This window comes from Entelurus aequoreus, linkage group LG11, assembly GCF_033978785.1.
Source record: "Entelurus aequoreus isolate RoL-2023_Sb linkage group LG11, RoL_Eaeq_v1.1, whole genome shotgun sequence".
NCBI lineage: Eukaryota > Metazoa > Chordata > Actinopteri > Syngnathiformes > Syngnathidae > Entelurus > Entelurus aequoreus.
In genome coordinates, this window is record NC_084741.1 from 16,465,821 (window position 1) to 16,481,008 (window position 15,188).

A 15,188-nucleotide genomic window follows, 5' to 3' on the forward strand; every position below is an offset into this window, starting at 1 on the left:
GCCGAATTCTAACGTTTTCACTAGAGAAACAAGCAACCATGCATGTGTAAAACCGAGTATGTATATGTAAATATACATTATGTGTACAGCTCCACTAATGGACATTGGAGTGTTACTTTCAAAGGCAAAATTCAAGTATTGCTAGAAACATAATTTTATATGGGACTTTATTGTATTATATGTATAGTACATGTTCCAAAAAGAAAAAAGCATAAAACACCACCAGAATTTAGAGATATTACAAGTCAAAGTGATGAAGCTTAGTGTTACGCTCATGACTTGGTGTAACTAAACATTACCCTATAAGATGAAGGCAATTGCATTTTATTGATATTTGAAATGTATTCAATGTTTATAAATGAATATTTAAATATACTAAATGTAAAAAAGGGAATAAATATTCAAAATAAGATCATTAAATGAAATCTAGTGTGGTTACGCCCTCATGAGCGCAACACAAGGTTGTAAAAGTTTCAACTACAATTCTAAATAAGATGTCAAAAGCAAACTGAAATCAAATACACACAGCTTAAAGATTGAGCAATACCTATTTAAATTTAGTAATACATAAATATGATGATTTATCAAAATATAAAAAAGATATACCTGAACAGAACGCTCATGATGGTTACACCAAAAAGTAACGCTATGAATCGCGTTTTTCCAAGTTTTTGGGGCATTTTTATGCTATTTCCAAACATCTCCTTTTTATTATCGTTGATTTTAAATGGTCAAACTAATGCATATTATATATGCATGCCCTAGTACACAAAAAAAAAAGTCATATTTATTTTGATTGTTACATTTTGAAGTATATTTGTGCAGGTGGGTGCGAATGTACCCATTACAAGATCTGTACACTTATTCATTATACATATCAGTGTTGGCGCTAGGAATTTTCAAAATGGGGTCCCAGAGACCCCATCAAGTCATAAAAATGGGGTCCCACAGTAAATTTTTGTGGTCCCACTTTTTTGTAAGCGTTTTATAAACAAATGATACATGTATGCATTATTCTGTTATATCTCACATTCTATATTGTGTTTTAGAAAAAGGTTGTCATAAACGTTACTTAATTCATTAAAAAAAATAATACAAAAGAAAACACATTTTTATGCATATGTAAATGTATTCAGTTATAAACATTCATTCACTTTCTTCTTTCCTTCATGGATCTAAACTTTACCGCTGCTGGTAGTTTTTTTCTATTTTTGTATTTAATAAGTTGTAGGTGTACTTATTTCAGTATAAAAGTGTAAAAAGTGTTTTGCTTCGGTCATGAAATGATGATAATGGTGTGCCAGGGCATACATACATTATTTATTTAACACTTAAATCTCTAGAGTCTACATCAACTTCAGATCTATCTGCCAATTATAATTTTTTTTTTTTTTTATGTTGTTATTTTGTTTGTTTGTTTTCTGCCTTTGTTGTCAAAGAAAACTTTTTTTTTTTTATGGCAAACACACAAAATATGCCAAATCTTCCACAAAAACTATTTTCCAAAGTGGAATATATGATGTAAAGTAATCAGACCCTTGGATAGGTCAATAATTCATAAAAACATTGATTTTGATTCAATATTATGTTTTGAGCAACATTACAACTTTTTGTAGCTTTCTGACAGTCGATTCCGGATGTGCCGTTTTGTGGGCGGTCTTATTCACGTGGCTCATCTTCAGCAGCGTCTTCTCCCCGTCATCTTTGTTGTAGCGGTGTAGCGTGCAAGGACGGGAGTGGATTTTGACTTTTCCTGTTTGTGGGACATTTGCTTTGAGGATCGTGTGGGCAGGTAGTTCAGGCCAAAAGTGGGGGGACTTTGAAGTGGGTTTAAAACATTTTATTTTTGCCTGTTTTCTGCTCATTCCATTGTTCACTCTTTATTTTCGCAACCGTCTATTTTGGCAAAGAATATTAATGTTTGTCGCTCTTTGATGACACATGGGTCGGATGAATGCGACCAGATCGTTCAGACCGGACACTAATTGGGTACATATCGGACTTATATCCACATAAAAACAGGTTTAAGACGGATTTTAAAAAAGCCTAATCAGGATCTGGTCAGGATGCCACCCGAACGCCTCCCTAGGGAGGTGTTTAGGGCACGTCCAAGGAGGCCAGGGGAAGACCCAGGACACGTTGGGAAGACTATGTCTCTCGGCTGGCCTGGGAACGCCTCGGGATCCACCGGGAAGAGCTGGACGAAGTGGCTGGGGAGAGGAAAGTCTGGGTTTCCCTGCTTAGGCTGCTGCCCCCGCAACCCGACCTCGGATAAGCGGAAGAAGATGGCTGGATGGATTTGTTCACACTGACATGAAAAAATCAGAGACATGTCCTGCAGTATGAACATAGCCTACGAGACCGATCAGTGTGGCCAAATCTGAGTTGAGGATTCCTAAGCATACCATGTGAAAGCTTTACTGTACTTTTTGATTTTTAAACTCCATCCATCCATCTTCAACCGCTTATCCGGAATCGGGTCCCGGGGACAACAGCTCCAGCAGAGACCCCCAGACTTCCCTCTCCAGAGCAACATTAGCAATTTCCTCCTGGGGGATCCCGAAGCGTTCGCAGGCCAGAGAGGAGATGTAATCCCCCCATCTGGTCCTTGGCCTGCCCCGGGGTCTCCTCCCAGTGGGACGTGTAACGAGGACCTCCCTTGGGAGACGCTCGTGAGGCGTTCGCACGAGATGCCCGAACCACCCAAGCTGGCTCCTTTCCAAGCGAAGGAGCAGCAGATCTACTCCGAGTCTCTCTCGGGTGACTGAACTTCTCACCCTATCTCTAAGGGGGATGCCAGCCACCCTTCTGAGGAAACTCATTTCGGCCGCTTGTATCCGCGATCTTATTCTTTCAGTCATGACCCACACTTCATGACCATGGGTGAGAGTAGGAATGTAGATAGCTCGGTAGACCAAAAGATTTGCCTTCTGGCTCAGCTCTCGTTTCGTCACAACAGTGCGGCAGAGAGTTGATGTTGATTTTTAAACTCAATGAGTTGAATATGTCAATAAGAGCGATCAGCGCCACATCCAGACTAGTCTTTGATTGCAAAACAACATTAGCGTTACCTTGTAACTGTTCTCGATGTTTTCAATGATGTTGTCGATGATCCACCGTCCCGGCATGAAGTCTCTCTCGTGTATGCACAGTCGGTAGGGGTTCCTGTTGTTCTCCAAACAAGGCAGGAGCTGCTCTCTCACCCAGTCTGCGTCACAGTGGCTGTAGGAAATGAAGGCGTGATAGGTGAAATGTCCAGGCTCTCCTGCAGCTCTCTCCTTGTGAGCTCTGTATTTGGCCTTGATGATCTGATAGGTGGCCTTGGTGTACCATGGGAGGTCGAAAATGTAACAAATAAGCATCAGAATCAGAATGACCGCCGTTGTTGTTGCAACGCTGATGATGATAACCAGTCTGACATCACACGCCACCTGACTCGGGAAGTATCGGGATATGACTGTGTTCAGAAACTGCTCTGGGTGGTAACACCTGTAGTTCCAAGGCCAGTCTGTCAAATTGAACTGATCTTTATCCTTGGTTTCTTCAATGAAGGCATGTAGCTCACAGGTGCAGTGGTAAGGGTTGTTCCCAGCCTTTAGGTGAACAAGTCCAGGCATTAGCTGGAATGATTCTTTGCTAATGAGACCAAATGAATTGCCATCCAGAGCCAGGCTCAGCAGTGATGAACTCTCCCACTTGGATGGGATGAACTTGATTTTGTTGTCACTCAGCAGCAGCACTTTCAGGTTGGTGGCCTTCTCAAAGTACGCCACGTCCAGCTGGTCCAGGTTGCAGGAGGACAGGTCCAAAAAGTGCACTGTGGTGGGCAGGCAAGAGAGGGCTTCGGTTGTGAACTGATTGTGGTGAGCGATGATCCTGGTAATGTTTTGTTGCCAAACGCAATCTTGGCTTCTTTCGGCAGATCCTAGCTTATTGTTGCTAACGTCCAACACTTGCAGATTCTGGAAGTGTCTGGTGAGCAGTGACAATTCTTTTAAGTTGGTCAGCTCATTTGTGCTCAGGTTGAAGGTGTGAAGATTTGGCATGGCACCCCTGTAGTTGCAGCGCTGGTTAAAGATGTATTCGTCCAAGAGTCGGTTGTTGGAGACATCGAGGACCTGCACACCTGCCATCTCCACCCAGGCGTCGCAAGGTACCGAGTTAAAGTAAACATACTGAATAGACAGCTGCTTGATCATGTTGAACCAGGTGAAGCGCCAGTCAAAACGCAGAATATCGGGATTGCTGATATACCTGAAAGACACCACAAAGTTTCATTTTATTCAACAAACACTAAATATTCCAATATCTCAATGGAGAAACGAAAACAGTTCATTAAACATTATTTTGTCACCGTCTATGCCGTCAGTGCAAACTTCTTTAAGCCCTTATCTTTATACAACCCCAGGAAGAAAGTATGGAATCACAGGGTTGGAGGACATTCATTCAATTGTTTATCCATCCATCCATCCATTTTCTACCGCTTGTCCCTTTCGGGAAAAAAGCAGACAACAAACATGACACAGAACTACAGTCATTTCAAATTGCAACGTTCTCGTTTCAAGAAACACAAAAATCAATCAAGAATACAAATTGAGGTATTCAATAACAGTGTCATTTTTAGATCAAGCTGAGCAGATACAATAGGGAATCACTCAATTCTGAGACTAAATGATGGAATCGCCCTGTAAATTTTCATTTCCAATTTATACACCTGCATCAGATGGAATGTGTTCATTAGTCTGCAGTTAAAAAACAAGTGTTCACACATTGCAGAGGTGTTGCAACAGGTGGATTGACATGAATCATGGCTTCAACACAAGAGATTGAAAGAAAGGAAAAGGTTATGAAGCTTTTTTAAGAAGGTAAATCATTACGCAATGTTGCAAAATATGTTGACTGTTCACAGTCAGCTGTGTCTACTGGTGGGGTATACCAAGGAAAACATCAAAGTATCAAGACCGAAAACTTAAAGCAATTTGTCCTGAACACAGAAAATGCACAGAAAAACTAATTAATAACAAATGGTCAGGAGCGAGAGTCACCGTCTATAATCGAACTATAAGAATCCGCCTGAAGGAAATGGGATTTAAATACAGAAAAGCTAAATGTAAGCTATCATTAAAACCTAAGCAAAAAAGGACAATGTTCCAACGGGCTAAGGAAACCCTATCGTGGGCTATGGATGACTGGATTAAAGTCATATTCAGTGATGAATCCTGAATCTGTATTGTGCAAGGTGAAGATGTTGAAATTTTGTTTGATGACGTTCCAATGACATTTATGAAGATGCCTGCATGAAGAAAACATGCACATTTCCACAGTCATCGATGATATGTGGCTGTGTGGCTGCGTAGCAGGTAATGACACTGGTGAGATGGATGTCATTACATCTTCAATAAATGCACAAGTTTACAATTACTTTATGAACACTTTTCTTATTCCATCAATGGAAAGGATGTTTTGGGATGATGAAATTATTTTTCAAGATGATAAGGCATTTTAGACCAAAAAGTGTAAAAACCTTCCTTGAAAAAAGATACATAAGGTCAATGTCATTACCTGCAAATAGTGTGGATCTCAATCCAACTGAGAATTTGTGGTGGAAACTGAGGAAATGTTGGGTGACAAGACTCCAACTTGAAAAGCTCATCAGACAGCTTTTTATAACAGACTACAAACTGAGGTGGTGCAACAAAATACTAGTGGTCTCTTGTAGTGTTTTTTTGTTTTCTTATTTTTTTATGATTTCATATTTTCCTCAGAATTGAGTGATTTCATTATTTTTTTACTCTGATTGATCTAAAAGTGAAACCGATACTGACTACCACAGTTTATTTTCTTGATTTCTTTGAGAGTTTTTTATAGCCAGAAAGTTACCATTCAAAATGAGTATAGTTTTGTGTCGTGTCTGTTATCGGCTTTTTGTTCTACAAAATTAAACAACTGAATGAACACCCTCCAAGACAGCCAGGTATAGTAGTTGTATAGTTAAGTCAACGTTATTAATATAGCCCAAAGCATTGAGCAGGTCTACACCCGCACTCCTCATTCGTTAAAGGGAACCAACTGAACACCACATCAGCAAGCACTTGGTGACAGAGGCAAGAAAAACTCTTCAGGCTCTTGAAATCTCTGAGAGAACCCAGGCCCTGTGGGGTGGCCGTCTGTCTTGATCAGTTCGGTCTCCATAATTTTTCCAAATGTTAAATTCCTATTAGAGTTTTTGTTTAGGTATCAGGAGGTGGAAGAACTAAATCCCAAACTTAGATTAAAAGTGCTGTATGAGTGATAAAAAATAAAAAAAATGTAAAAAAATAAGAAGACTTCTTACCAGAGGTCCAGTTTGTCCAGCTTCAGGTCTGTGATGCGTGATTCAGCCCCACTGTCAAAAAAAGTTGGTGAGCGCGCAAAGTCGATGTACTGCAACCTGACCCTCTTGATGGGGGCCATTTCTAGGTTGATTAACGCCATCCTAAGGAGGTTCTCGTTGAATTTCCCTCTGTGGAAGATGATCTGATAAGCGCTAATGTCCTTTAGACCCTGGAAGATATCCTCATCTCCCATGTAGTACATGAACTCGAAGAGGTTGCGGAACTGGATGGCATTGAAGGTCTTGTTGGCGAGGTCGTGCAGCATGTGAAGGAGGGCACCGGGGTGTTGGTCTATGGCCATGTCGAAGCCAATCTGCGAAGTTTGAACAATGCGGAGACTCCCGGGCTCGTAGTAGCTTAAGTTGGAGGAACACTTGATTGCGAAACTTTGTAACTTGATGTTCTTCAGTGGCTGAAAGTCTTCTCTCTTCAGGCCCTCCACCAAAGGCCCACCCATGGACAGAACCTGCAGTTTGACCAGCCTGGAGAAGCCTTCAGCCAGTGTGGCACGTTTGTAAAGGTTGTTGGACATAGACAGATGTTTTAAGTTCAAGATAGATGTCAGTACAGCAGCAGGAATTACCTGCAAGGAGTTGTTGAAGATGTTCAGATGTTCCAGCAAGCTGTTGTTTCTGAAGGCGTCACTGTCAATGTGCGAGATATTGTTGTACCCCAGCAGAAGGACACGCAGGCGAGGAAGTCGGTGTAAGTCGTCTGAACGGATAGCTTGAAGTTTATTATAGGATAGATCAATCTTCTCCAGTGTGGATGGAAATTGTCTCCATGGGACGCTCTCCAGCTGCCTCCCCAAGCAGTCTGCGGAGCGGCCCGAGTCGAAGATGTGACATGTTTCTTCTGCACTGCTGCTGGTTGTCGGGGCAGATGGACTCACGGTTGGCGACGTGCGTCCTCCAATGAAGACCGCACTGAGGATGAGGAAAGTCCAAAACATTGCAACACTCCTAAAAAAAGCAAAGAAATAATATCAAGACTTAACAAAATAAAGGGAAGGAACAACACCGTCTAAACCACGGGTGCCCAAACTTTGAGGTAAAGAGGTGCAAATGGGGCACGTGCCAAACAGTGATTTTAAGCGTGCAGTAGTACAACTATTTCACTTTCCCAAAGGACAGTACGACGAAGACACAACAAACTCCCTTCGTGTCTCTCATGGACACACACCTGTTGTTGTTGACTTTGTACTGACTAGAGGCTGCACAACACCAATGCTGCGGAACAGAGACATGCGGCAGGGCTTACACACAGACATGCATCCACAACGCTCTCAACGCAAATCTTTTAGGGGTGATGGACGGCTGGGCAGCGCCTGAAGAGCTGCAGCCTGCCACCGTAGCCCCCACTCCCTCCCCTCTGTTGCAAGTCTCAAGATGTGTGTTGTAATATGTATATGTGCGTTCCTGTTCTGTAACCCTGTACACCAGACCTGGGCATTCTGCAGCCCGCGTGAGGCCAATCATAAATTACAAGATACATTTTAAAAAGTATCTATGTCGAGTGTGCAATACAACGGTGCTGCTTTTGTTTTGAAAGGCGTTATTTGTATTACGTATGCGCGTGTGTGATTGTGAGTGAATGTGAACAGCTGCAATCACAAATTACAAAATAATGTTAAGAAAACATCTATGTCGTGCGCGCAATACAACTGGGCTGCTTTTATTTTGAAAAATGTTAATTATGGGCGTATGTCCGTGTGTAACCTGTGAGTGAAGGTGCACAGCGACAAGTGATGCACGGTTTACACCCGAGACGCTAAAAAGAGAAAAGTTGATGACGAATGGCTTGTTTTCAACAAGACATGGACTGCCAAGCAACGTTCCCTCTCAGGTGCGCGCCTGCGCAATTGCGCACTGCTCAAGCGTCCTCTGCGCACAGCAAATATATGCCGCGCACCAAATCAAATCCCATCTGAATTCTAAACAAAATAAACACATTTATTCTGTGTAATTTTGCAATGCAACTTTGAGTGACAGTGACAACAAGCGGCCCTAACGGTGTTCGTCAACACCGTTCAATTGAACACCGTTCAATTATTGTAACGTCTATCGAGATGCTTCGAGGACAGGAATTATATCGATCACTTAATGGGCAAAACTGTTTATATTCGGCCATAACCACACCAAAAACATGAGTAAAACACTCCTATCTCGAAAAACTAGTCATTTTCTGCCGTACAAACCAGGCCAAAACCAACTTGTCATCTGTCACCAACACGCATACCACTAAACCACTGGTGCGTTTATGGCCACACAAAAAGTCGGACAACTCAAACACCACACAAAGTTACACTATGACTCCTCAGTCATACGTGTGCTTATTTTACTGTCATTTATTACTAATGTTAATTTATTTATATTAATCATGGAATGCTGTTACTAGAGAAAGTTACAGGAATGCACACTTCATCCTATGCTTACATTTCATTGTGCAACATGAGGATGTTTAAGGGGAACTAAATGTGATCTCTGAAAGGGGTACAAATGATTTCCAAAGCAGTGCTTGTGGTATAAAGTTAAGTTAGGTTAAATGAAAGTATTATTATTATTATTATTTATCTTATGGTATATATCAAAAATAATATTGGGCAAAATTTAATTGAAATATTGTCGATGTGGCCCTCCAGCAGTGCTCGGGTTGCTCATGCGGCCCCCGGTAAAAATTAATTGCCCACCCCTGCTGTACACTGTTTCTTTGTCTAATCTTGAACAGGTTTGTGCTGGAAACAAAGTTTTGTTGTACTTGTGCAATGACAATAAAGACCTACCTACCTACCTACCTACCTACCTACCTACCTACCTACCTACCTACCTATCTACCTATTTAGTCTTGTGGATATGCATTCAATGATTGCGTGAGCTTCAAAAATAGTTAGTATGACTATGTTTTGCATCTGGGAAGCCACTTTGGGCACCCCTGGCCCAAAGATGGCTCTAAACCATGGCCTTGTGGTTTAGTTACTGTCACTTTTTTTTGCCAAGCTCATATTGCATTTACACAAAAAAAATCTGCTGATAATGCGCACAGTCATCACTTAATATTGCGACACTCATTACTTAACATTGCGACACTCAACCTTCTCCATCCTTTAGAGCATCAGTGTGTGAATGGGTGAATGTGGAAATAGTGTCGAAAGCGCTTTGAGTTCCTTAAAAAGGTAGAAAAGCGCTATACAAGTACAACCCATTTACCATTTTAGATGAATAATGAATTGTATTTGTAGATGAAGCCTCGTCGTGTATGTTTTGATGTTATAAGAAGAATATACCTCACTTTTTGCCTTTCTTGCTTTCTATTCACTCACACTAAAACAATAAAAACCACGAATAATCTCACATGAGCTATGTTTCTCATAGTTCAATACTTTTTGTCATATTAGTTAGACCTTTTGGATTTCTAAAAATGTTTGATGAAATCATCATCATCATCATCATTTTTATTTATCTCCTTCATTGATGTGCATCTTTGATAGACAATTATAACACAATTATTCAGTTACACCGTTACACACCAATGCCTGAGAAGGAGCAGGATGAAGAAAAATCTTATATTTTCCTGCCCCCTTCACATAATACATAGTCTTACTTAATGATATGTGAACCAACAATTACATCCAAATATAACGAAAACAAAACAAAACAAAACAAAAAAAACACAAGTGCAAAACTTCATGAAGTAAATACAAATGTTAACATTTTGTTTATTGATGTCTACATAACACACTGACACATTACAATAGGCATTGATCAGTGACGTAAAATAAGTTAAATTGATATACAAATGAAAATGAAAGAGTTCCATTGACAAACTTGTGCAGAGTTCTTACCTGGTAGTGTTCAGCTCCTGGATGTAAACACTCTCTATCAAATGTCTCTTCATACTTTCTTTATATTGCCGGTCTGAGTGCTGCCGGAACTCACATGCAGAGGTTTTACAACCTCCACTCGTCAATGACACGCCTGATTTGTGTGCTTGTGCAGGAACCCTGCCTCTTGGCATGCTGACAGTCATCTCATACGTGACAAGGATTTTATGATCTCTCGAAATTGACACCAATGTGTCTTTGTTCTTTGCTCCTAACGCCTTCAACTGTTTCCTCTTTCCTTCCCCGATTATCAGAGCGAGTGTTCGGTTGTCCTCCTAGTCGTGGTTTACCTTGACGTTGGCAGGAAACAATGGGCACAATGGTTGTGTGGGTTGTTCCCGTCACCAGATTGAAATCAATGAAATTGAAAGACTCTGTAGTTAGGTATCACCGGGCAGCTGATAACTCCAGCTGTAAATTCCATTGATTTTTTATTTCTGCACAGCTTGTTTTGATTGTGCTGTGTGATTCATCAATCATTAAATACACTGAAATATGTGTTGGCAAGTATTTGCTGTTTGCTTATCTTTCTTGTTAATCTTGCCAGGTTATTTATTTAAATTTAGACTTCCTTGTATTGTCAGTCAAGTTTGAACTTTACAGTACAGATAAGAACAACATTTTGTTGCATTAGCTCTTTGTAGTGCAGGATAAAAGACCAATAAAGTGCAGATATAAATAAATAGATTACTGTACAGATAAATATATTGCACTTCTAGACTTAGACTTAGACTTAGACTTCCTTTTATTGTCATTCAAATGTGAACTTTACAGTACAGATAAGAACGGAATTTCGTTGCATTAGCTCATGGTAGTGCAGGATAAAAGAGCATATGTTTTGCATATGCATCCACGTTTATGGATGTATGTTATATTGTCTTTATATTCCAACGAGTTAATCCGTTTTTGGGGGGTAATTGAGGGGATTATTATGATGCGTTCAAGAGTCTTATGGCCTGAGGGAAGAAGCTATTACAGAACCTGGAGGTTCTGCTACAGAGGCTGCGGAACCTCTTTCTAGAGTCCACAGTGAAAATAGTCCTTGGTGGGGGTGGGAGGAGTCTCTGCAGATTTTCTGAGCCCTGGTCAGGCAGCGGCTTTTTGCGATTTCCTGGATAGGAGGAAGAGGAGTCCTTATGATCTTTTCTGCCGTCCTCACCACTCTCTGCAGAGACTTCCAGACTGCCGTGCCGTTGATGAAGAGTGGAGTGTGGCTGGACTGGTGCCTCCTGAAGTCGACAATGATCTCCTTGGTCTTGTCGACGTTCTGGTACTGCACCAGTCAACCAGATGTTTCACCTCCTCCCTGTAGTCCATGTCGTTGTTGTCACGGATAAGGGTCACTATTGTTGTGTCCTCCGCATACTTCACAACGTGGTTAGTAGTGGACCTGGCATCAACGTGAACAGCAGTGGACTCAGGACGCAGCCCTGGGGGGAGCCGGTGCTCAGGGAGATGGCATTTCCTTTGCTGCATTCACCTCCACCTGCTTGATATATTTTGTTGACCAGAGATTGCGGATTTCAATTATTATATTAATATAACATGACCACAGCCATACATTTGGCTTGCTCTCAGATGTTTGATTTTTTTTCTTCTTCAACCAGCTAGTATTGGAATATAAACAACTAATCTATCAACTGTCTGGAATGGACTTGTGCTGTCTTTAAAGGGGAACTGCACTATTTTTGGAATTTAGCATTTTTACATTAGTTTTCAAAACGGTTACAAAAAAGTGGGACCCCAAAAATGTGGCCCATTTTTTTGTCCAATTGAGGAATAGCGTCGCCATGGTAACTTGAAATGTTCCCAACTGAAAATATGCCCATAGGCGGAAAGCAGAACTTTCCAACGGTATAACATATGTGGGGGTTCGTTGGCCGGTTCGTTGGCAGGTTCGTCTTTGTTAGACAAAATAGGCGTACCCATTCAATTGGCCCATTTTTTGCATAAAATTTGGCGTATTTTTTTGTTAAATCGAGGAATAGCGTCGCCATGGTAACTTGAAATGTTCCCAATTGAAAATATGCCCATAGGCGGAAAACAGACCTTTCCGACGGTATAACATATGTGGGGGTTCGTTGGCCGGTTCGTCTCGTATTAGACAAAATACGCGTACCCATTCAATTGCCCCATTTTTGCAAAACATGTGGCACATTTTTTTGTTTAATCGAGGAATAGTGTCGCCATGGTAACTTGAAATGTTCCCAATTGAAAATATGCCCATAGGCGGAAAGCAGACCTTTCCGACGGTATAACATATGTGGGGGTTCGTTGGCCGGTTCGTCTCATATTAGACAAAATAGGCGTACCCATTCAATTGCCCCATTTTTGCAAAACATGTGGCGCATTTTTTTGTTTAATCGAGGAATAGCGTCGCCATGGTAACATAAAATGTTCCCAATTTAAAATACGCCCATAGGCGGAAAGCAAACCTTCCCGACGGTATAACATATGTGGGGGTTCGTTGGCCGGTTCATCTCGTATTAGACAAAATAGGCGTACCCATTCAATTGCCCCATTTTTGCAAAACATGTGGCGCATTTTTTTGTTTAATCAAGGAATAGTGTCGCCATGGTAACTTGAAGTGTTCCCAATTTAAAATACGCCCATAGGCGGAAAGCAGACCTTTCCGACGATATAACATATGTGGGGGTTCGTTGGCCGGTTCATCTCGTATTAGACAAAATAGGCGTACCCATTCAATTGCCCCATTTTTGCAAAACATGTGGCGAATTTTTTTGTTTAATCGAGGAATAGTGTCGCCATGGTAACTTGAAATGTTCCCAATTTAAAATACGCCCATAGGCGGAAAGCAAACCTTCCCGACGGTATGACATATGTGGGGGTCCGTTGGCCGGTTCGTCTCGTATTAGACAAAATAGGCGTACCCATTCAATTGGCCCATTTTTGCAAAACATTTGGCGCATTTTTTTGTTAAATCGAGGAACAGCGTCGCCATGGTAACTTGAAATGTTCCCAATTTAAAATACGTCCATAGGCGGAAAGCAAACCTTCCCGACGGTATGACATATGTGGGGGTCCGTTGGCCGGTTCGTCTCGTATTAGACAAAATAGGCATACGCATTTAATTGGCCCATTTTTGCCAAAAATTTGGCGCATTTTTTTGTCCAACTGAGGAATAGCGTCGCCATGGTAACATAAAATGTTCCCAATTTAAAATACGCCCATAGGCGGAAAGCAAACATTCCCGACGGTATAACATATGTGGGGGTTCGTTGGCCGGTTCGTCTCGTATTAGACAAAATAGGCGTACCCATTCAATTGGCCCATTTTTGCAAAACATTTGGCGCATTTTTTTGTTAAATCAAGGAACAGCGTCGCCATGGTAACTTGAAATGTTCCCAATTTAAAATACGTCCATGGGCGGAAAGCAAACCTTCCCGACGGTATGACATATGTGGGGGTCCGTTGGCCGGTTCGTCTCGTATTAAACAAAATAGGCATACGCATTTAATTGGCCCATTTTTGCCAAAAATTTGGCGCATTTTTTTGTCCAATTGAGGAATAGCGTCGCCATGGTAACATAAAATGTTCCCAATTTAAAATACGCCCATAGGCGGAAAGCAAACCTTCCCGACGGTATAACATATGTGGGGGTTCGTTGGCTGGTTCATCTCGTATTAGACAAAATAGGCGTACCCATTCAATTGCCCCATTTTTGCAAAACATGTGGCGCATTTTTTTGTTTAATCAAGGAATAGTGTCGCCATGGTAACTTGAAGTGTTCCCAATTTAAAATACGCCCATAGGCGGAAAGCAGACCTTTCCGACGATATAACATATGTGGGGGTTCGTTGGCCGGTTCATCTCGTATTAGACAAAATAGGCGTACCCATTCAATTGCCCCATTTTTGCAAAACATGTGGCGAATTTTTTTGTTTAATCGAGGAATAGTGTCGCCATGGTAACTTGAAATGTTCCCAATTTAAAATACGCCCATAGGCGGAAAGCAAACCTTCCCGACGGTATGACATATGTGGGGGTCCGTTGGCCGGTTCGTCTCGTATTAGACAAAATAGGCGTACCCATTCAATTGGCCCATTTTTGCAAAACATTTGGCGCATTTTTTTGTTAAATCGAGGAACAGCGTCGCCATGGTAACTTGAAATGTTCCCAATTTAAAATACGTCCATAGGCGGAAAGCAAACCTTCCCGACGGTATGACATATGTGGGGGTCCGTTGGCCGGTTCGTCTCGTATTAGACAAAATAGGCATACGCATTTAATTGGCCCATTTTTGCCAAAAATTTGGCGCATTTTTTTGTCCAACTGAGGAATAGCGTCGCCATGGTAACATAAAATGTTCCCAATTTAAAATACGCCCATAGGCGGAAAGCAAACATTCCCGACGGTATAACATATGTGGGGGTTCGTTGGCCGGTTCATCTCGTATTAGACAAAATAGGCGTACCCATTCAATTGCCCCATTTTTGCAAAACATGTGGCGAATTTTTTTGTTTAATCGAGGAATAGTGTCGCCATGGTAACTTGAAATGTTCCCAATTTAAAATACGCCCATAGGCGGAAAGCAAACCTTCCCGACGGTATGACATATGTGGGGGTCCGTTGGCCGGTTCGTCTCGTATTAGACAAAATAGGCATACGCATTTAATTGGCCCATTTTTGCCAAAAATTTGGCGCATTTTTTTGTCCAATCGAGGAATAGCGTCGCCATGGTAACTTGAAATGTTCCCAATTTAAAATACGGCCATAGGCGGAAAGCAGACCTTTCCGACGGTATGACATATGTGGGGGTTTGTTGGCCGGTTCATCTCGTATTAGACAAAATAGGCGTACCCATTCAATTGGCCCATTTTTTGATTTGTTCGTGAATAGCGTCGCCACGGTAACACAAAATGATCCCAATTTGGATTCCCGCCATCGGCCCGAACCGCCCCTTTCCGACGGTA

General features: G+C 41.5%; 1 protein-coding gene across 2 annotated transcripts in view; it reads right to left on the reverse strand.

Moving 5' to 3' along the window:
• tlr18 (toll-like receptor 18) overlaps positions 1-15,188 on the reverse strand; it is a 28,379-nt gene that overhangs the window by 4,691 nt on the left and 8,500 nt on the right. Inside the window, exons 1-3 of one of the 2 annotated variants that reach the window (XM_062062614.1) lie at positions 6,958-7,088; positions 6,335-6,866; positions 3,072-4,254 (exon numbers count right to left, since the gene is read on the reverse strand). In XM_062062614.1, coding sequence (XP_061918598.1) covers positions 3,072-4,254; positions 6,335-6,831 — 1,680 coding nt within the window. In that variant the 5' untranslated portion in view covers positions 6,832-6,866; positions 6,958-7,088. Of the gene's footprint in view, positions 1-3,071; positions 4,255-6,334; positions 7,337-15,188 lie in introns of those variants that run through there. The other variant, XM_062062613.1, reaches the window with a different exon arrangement.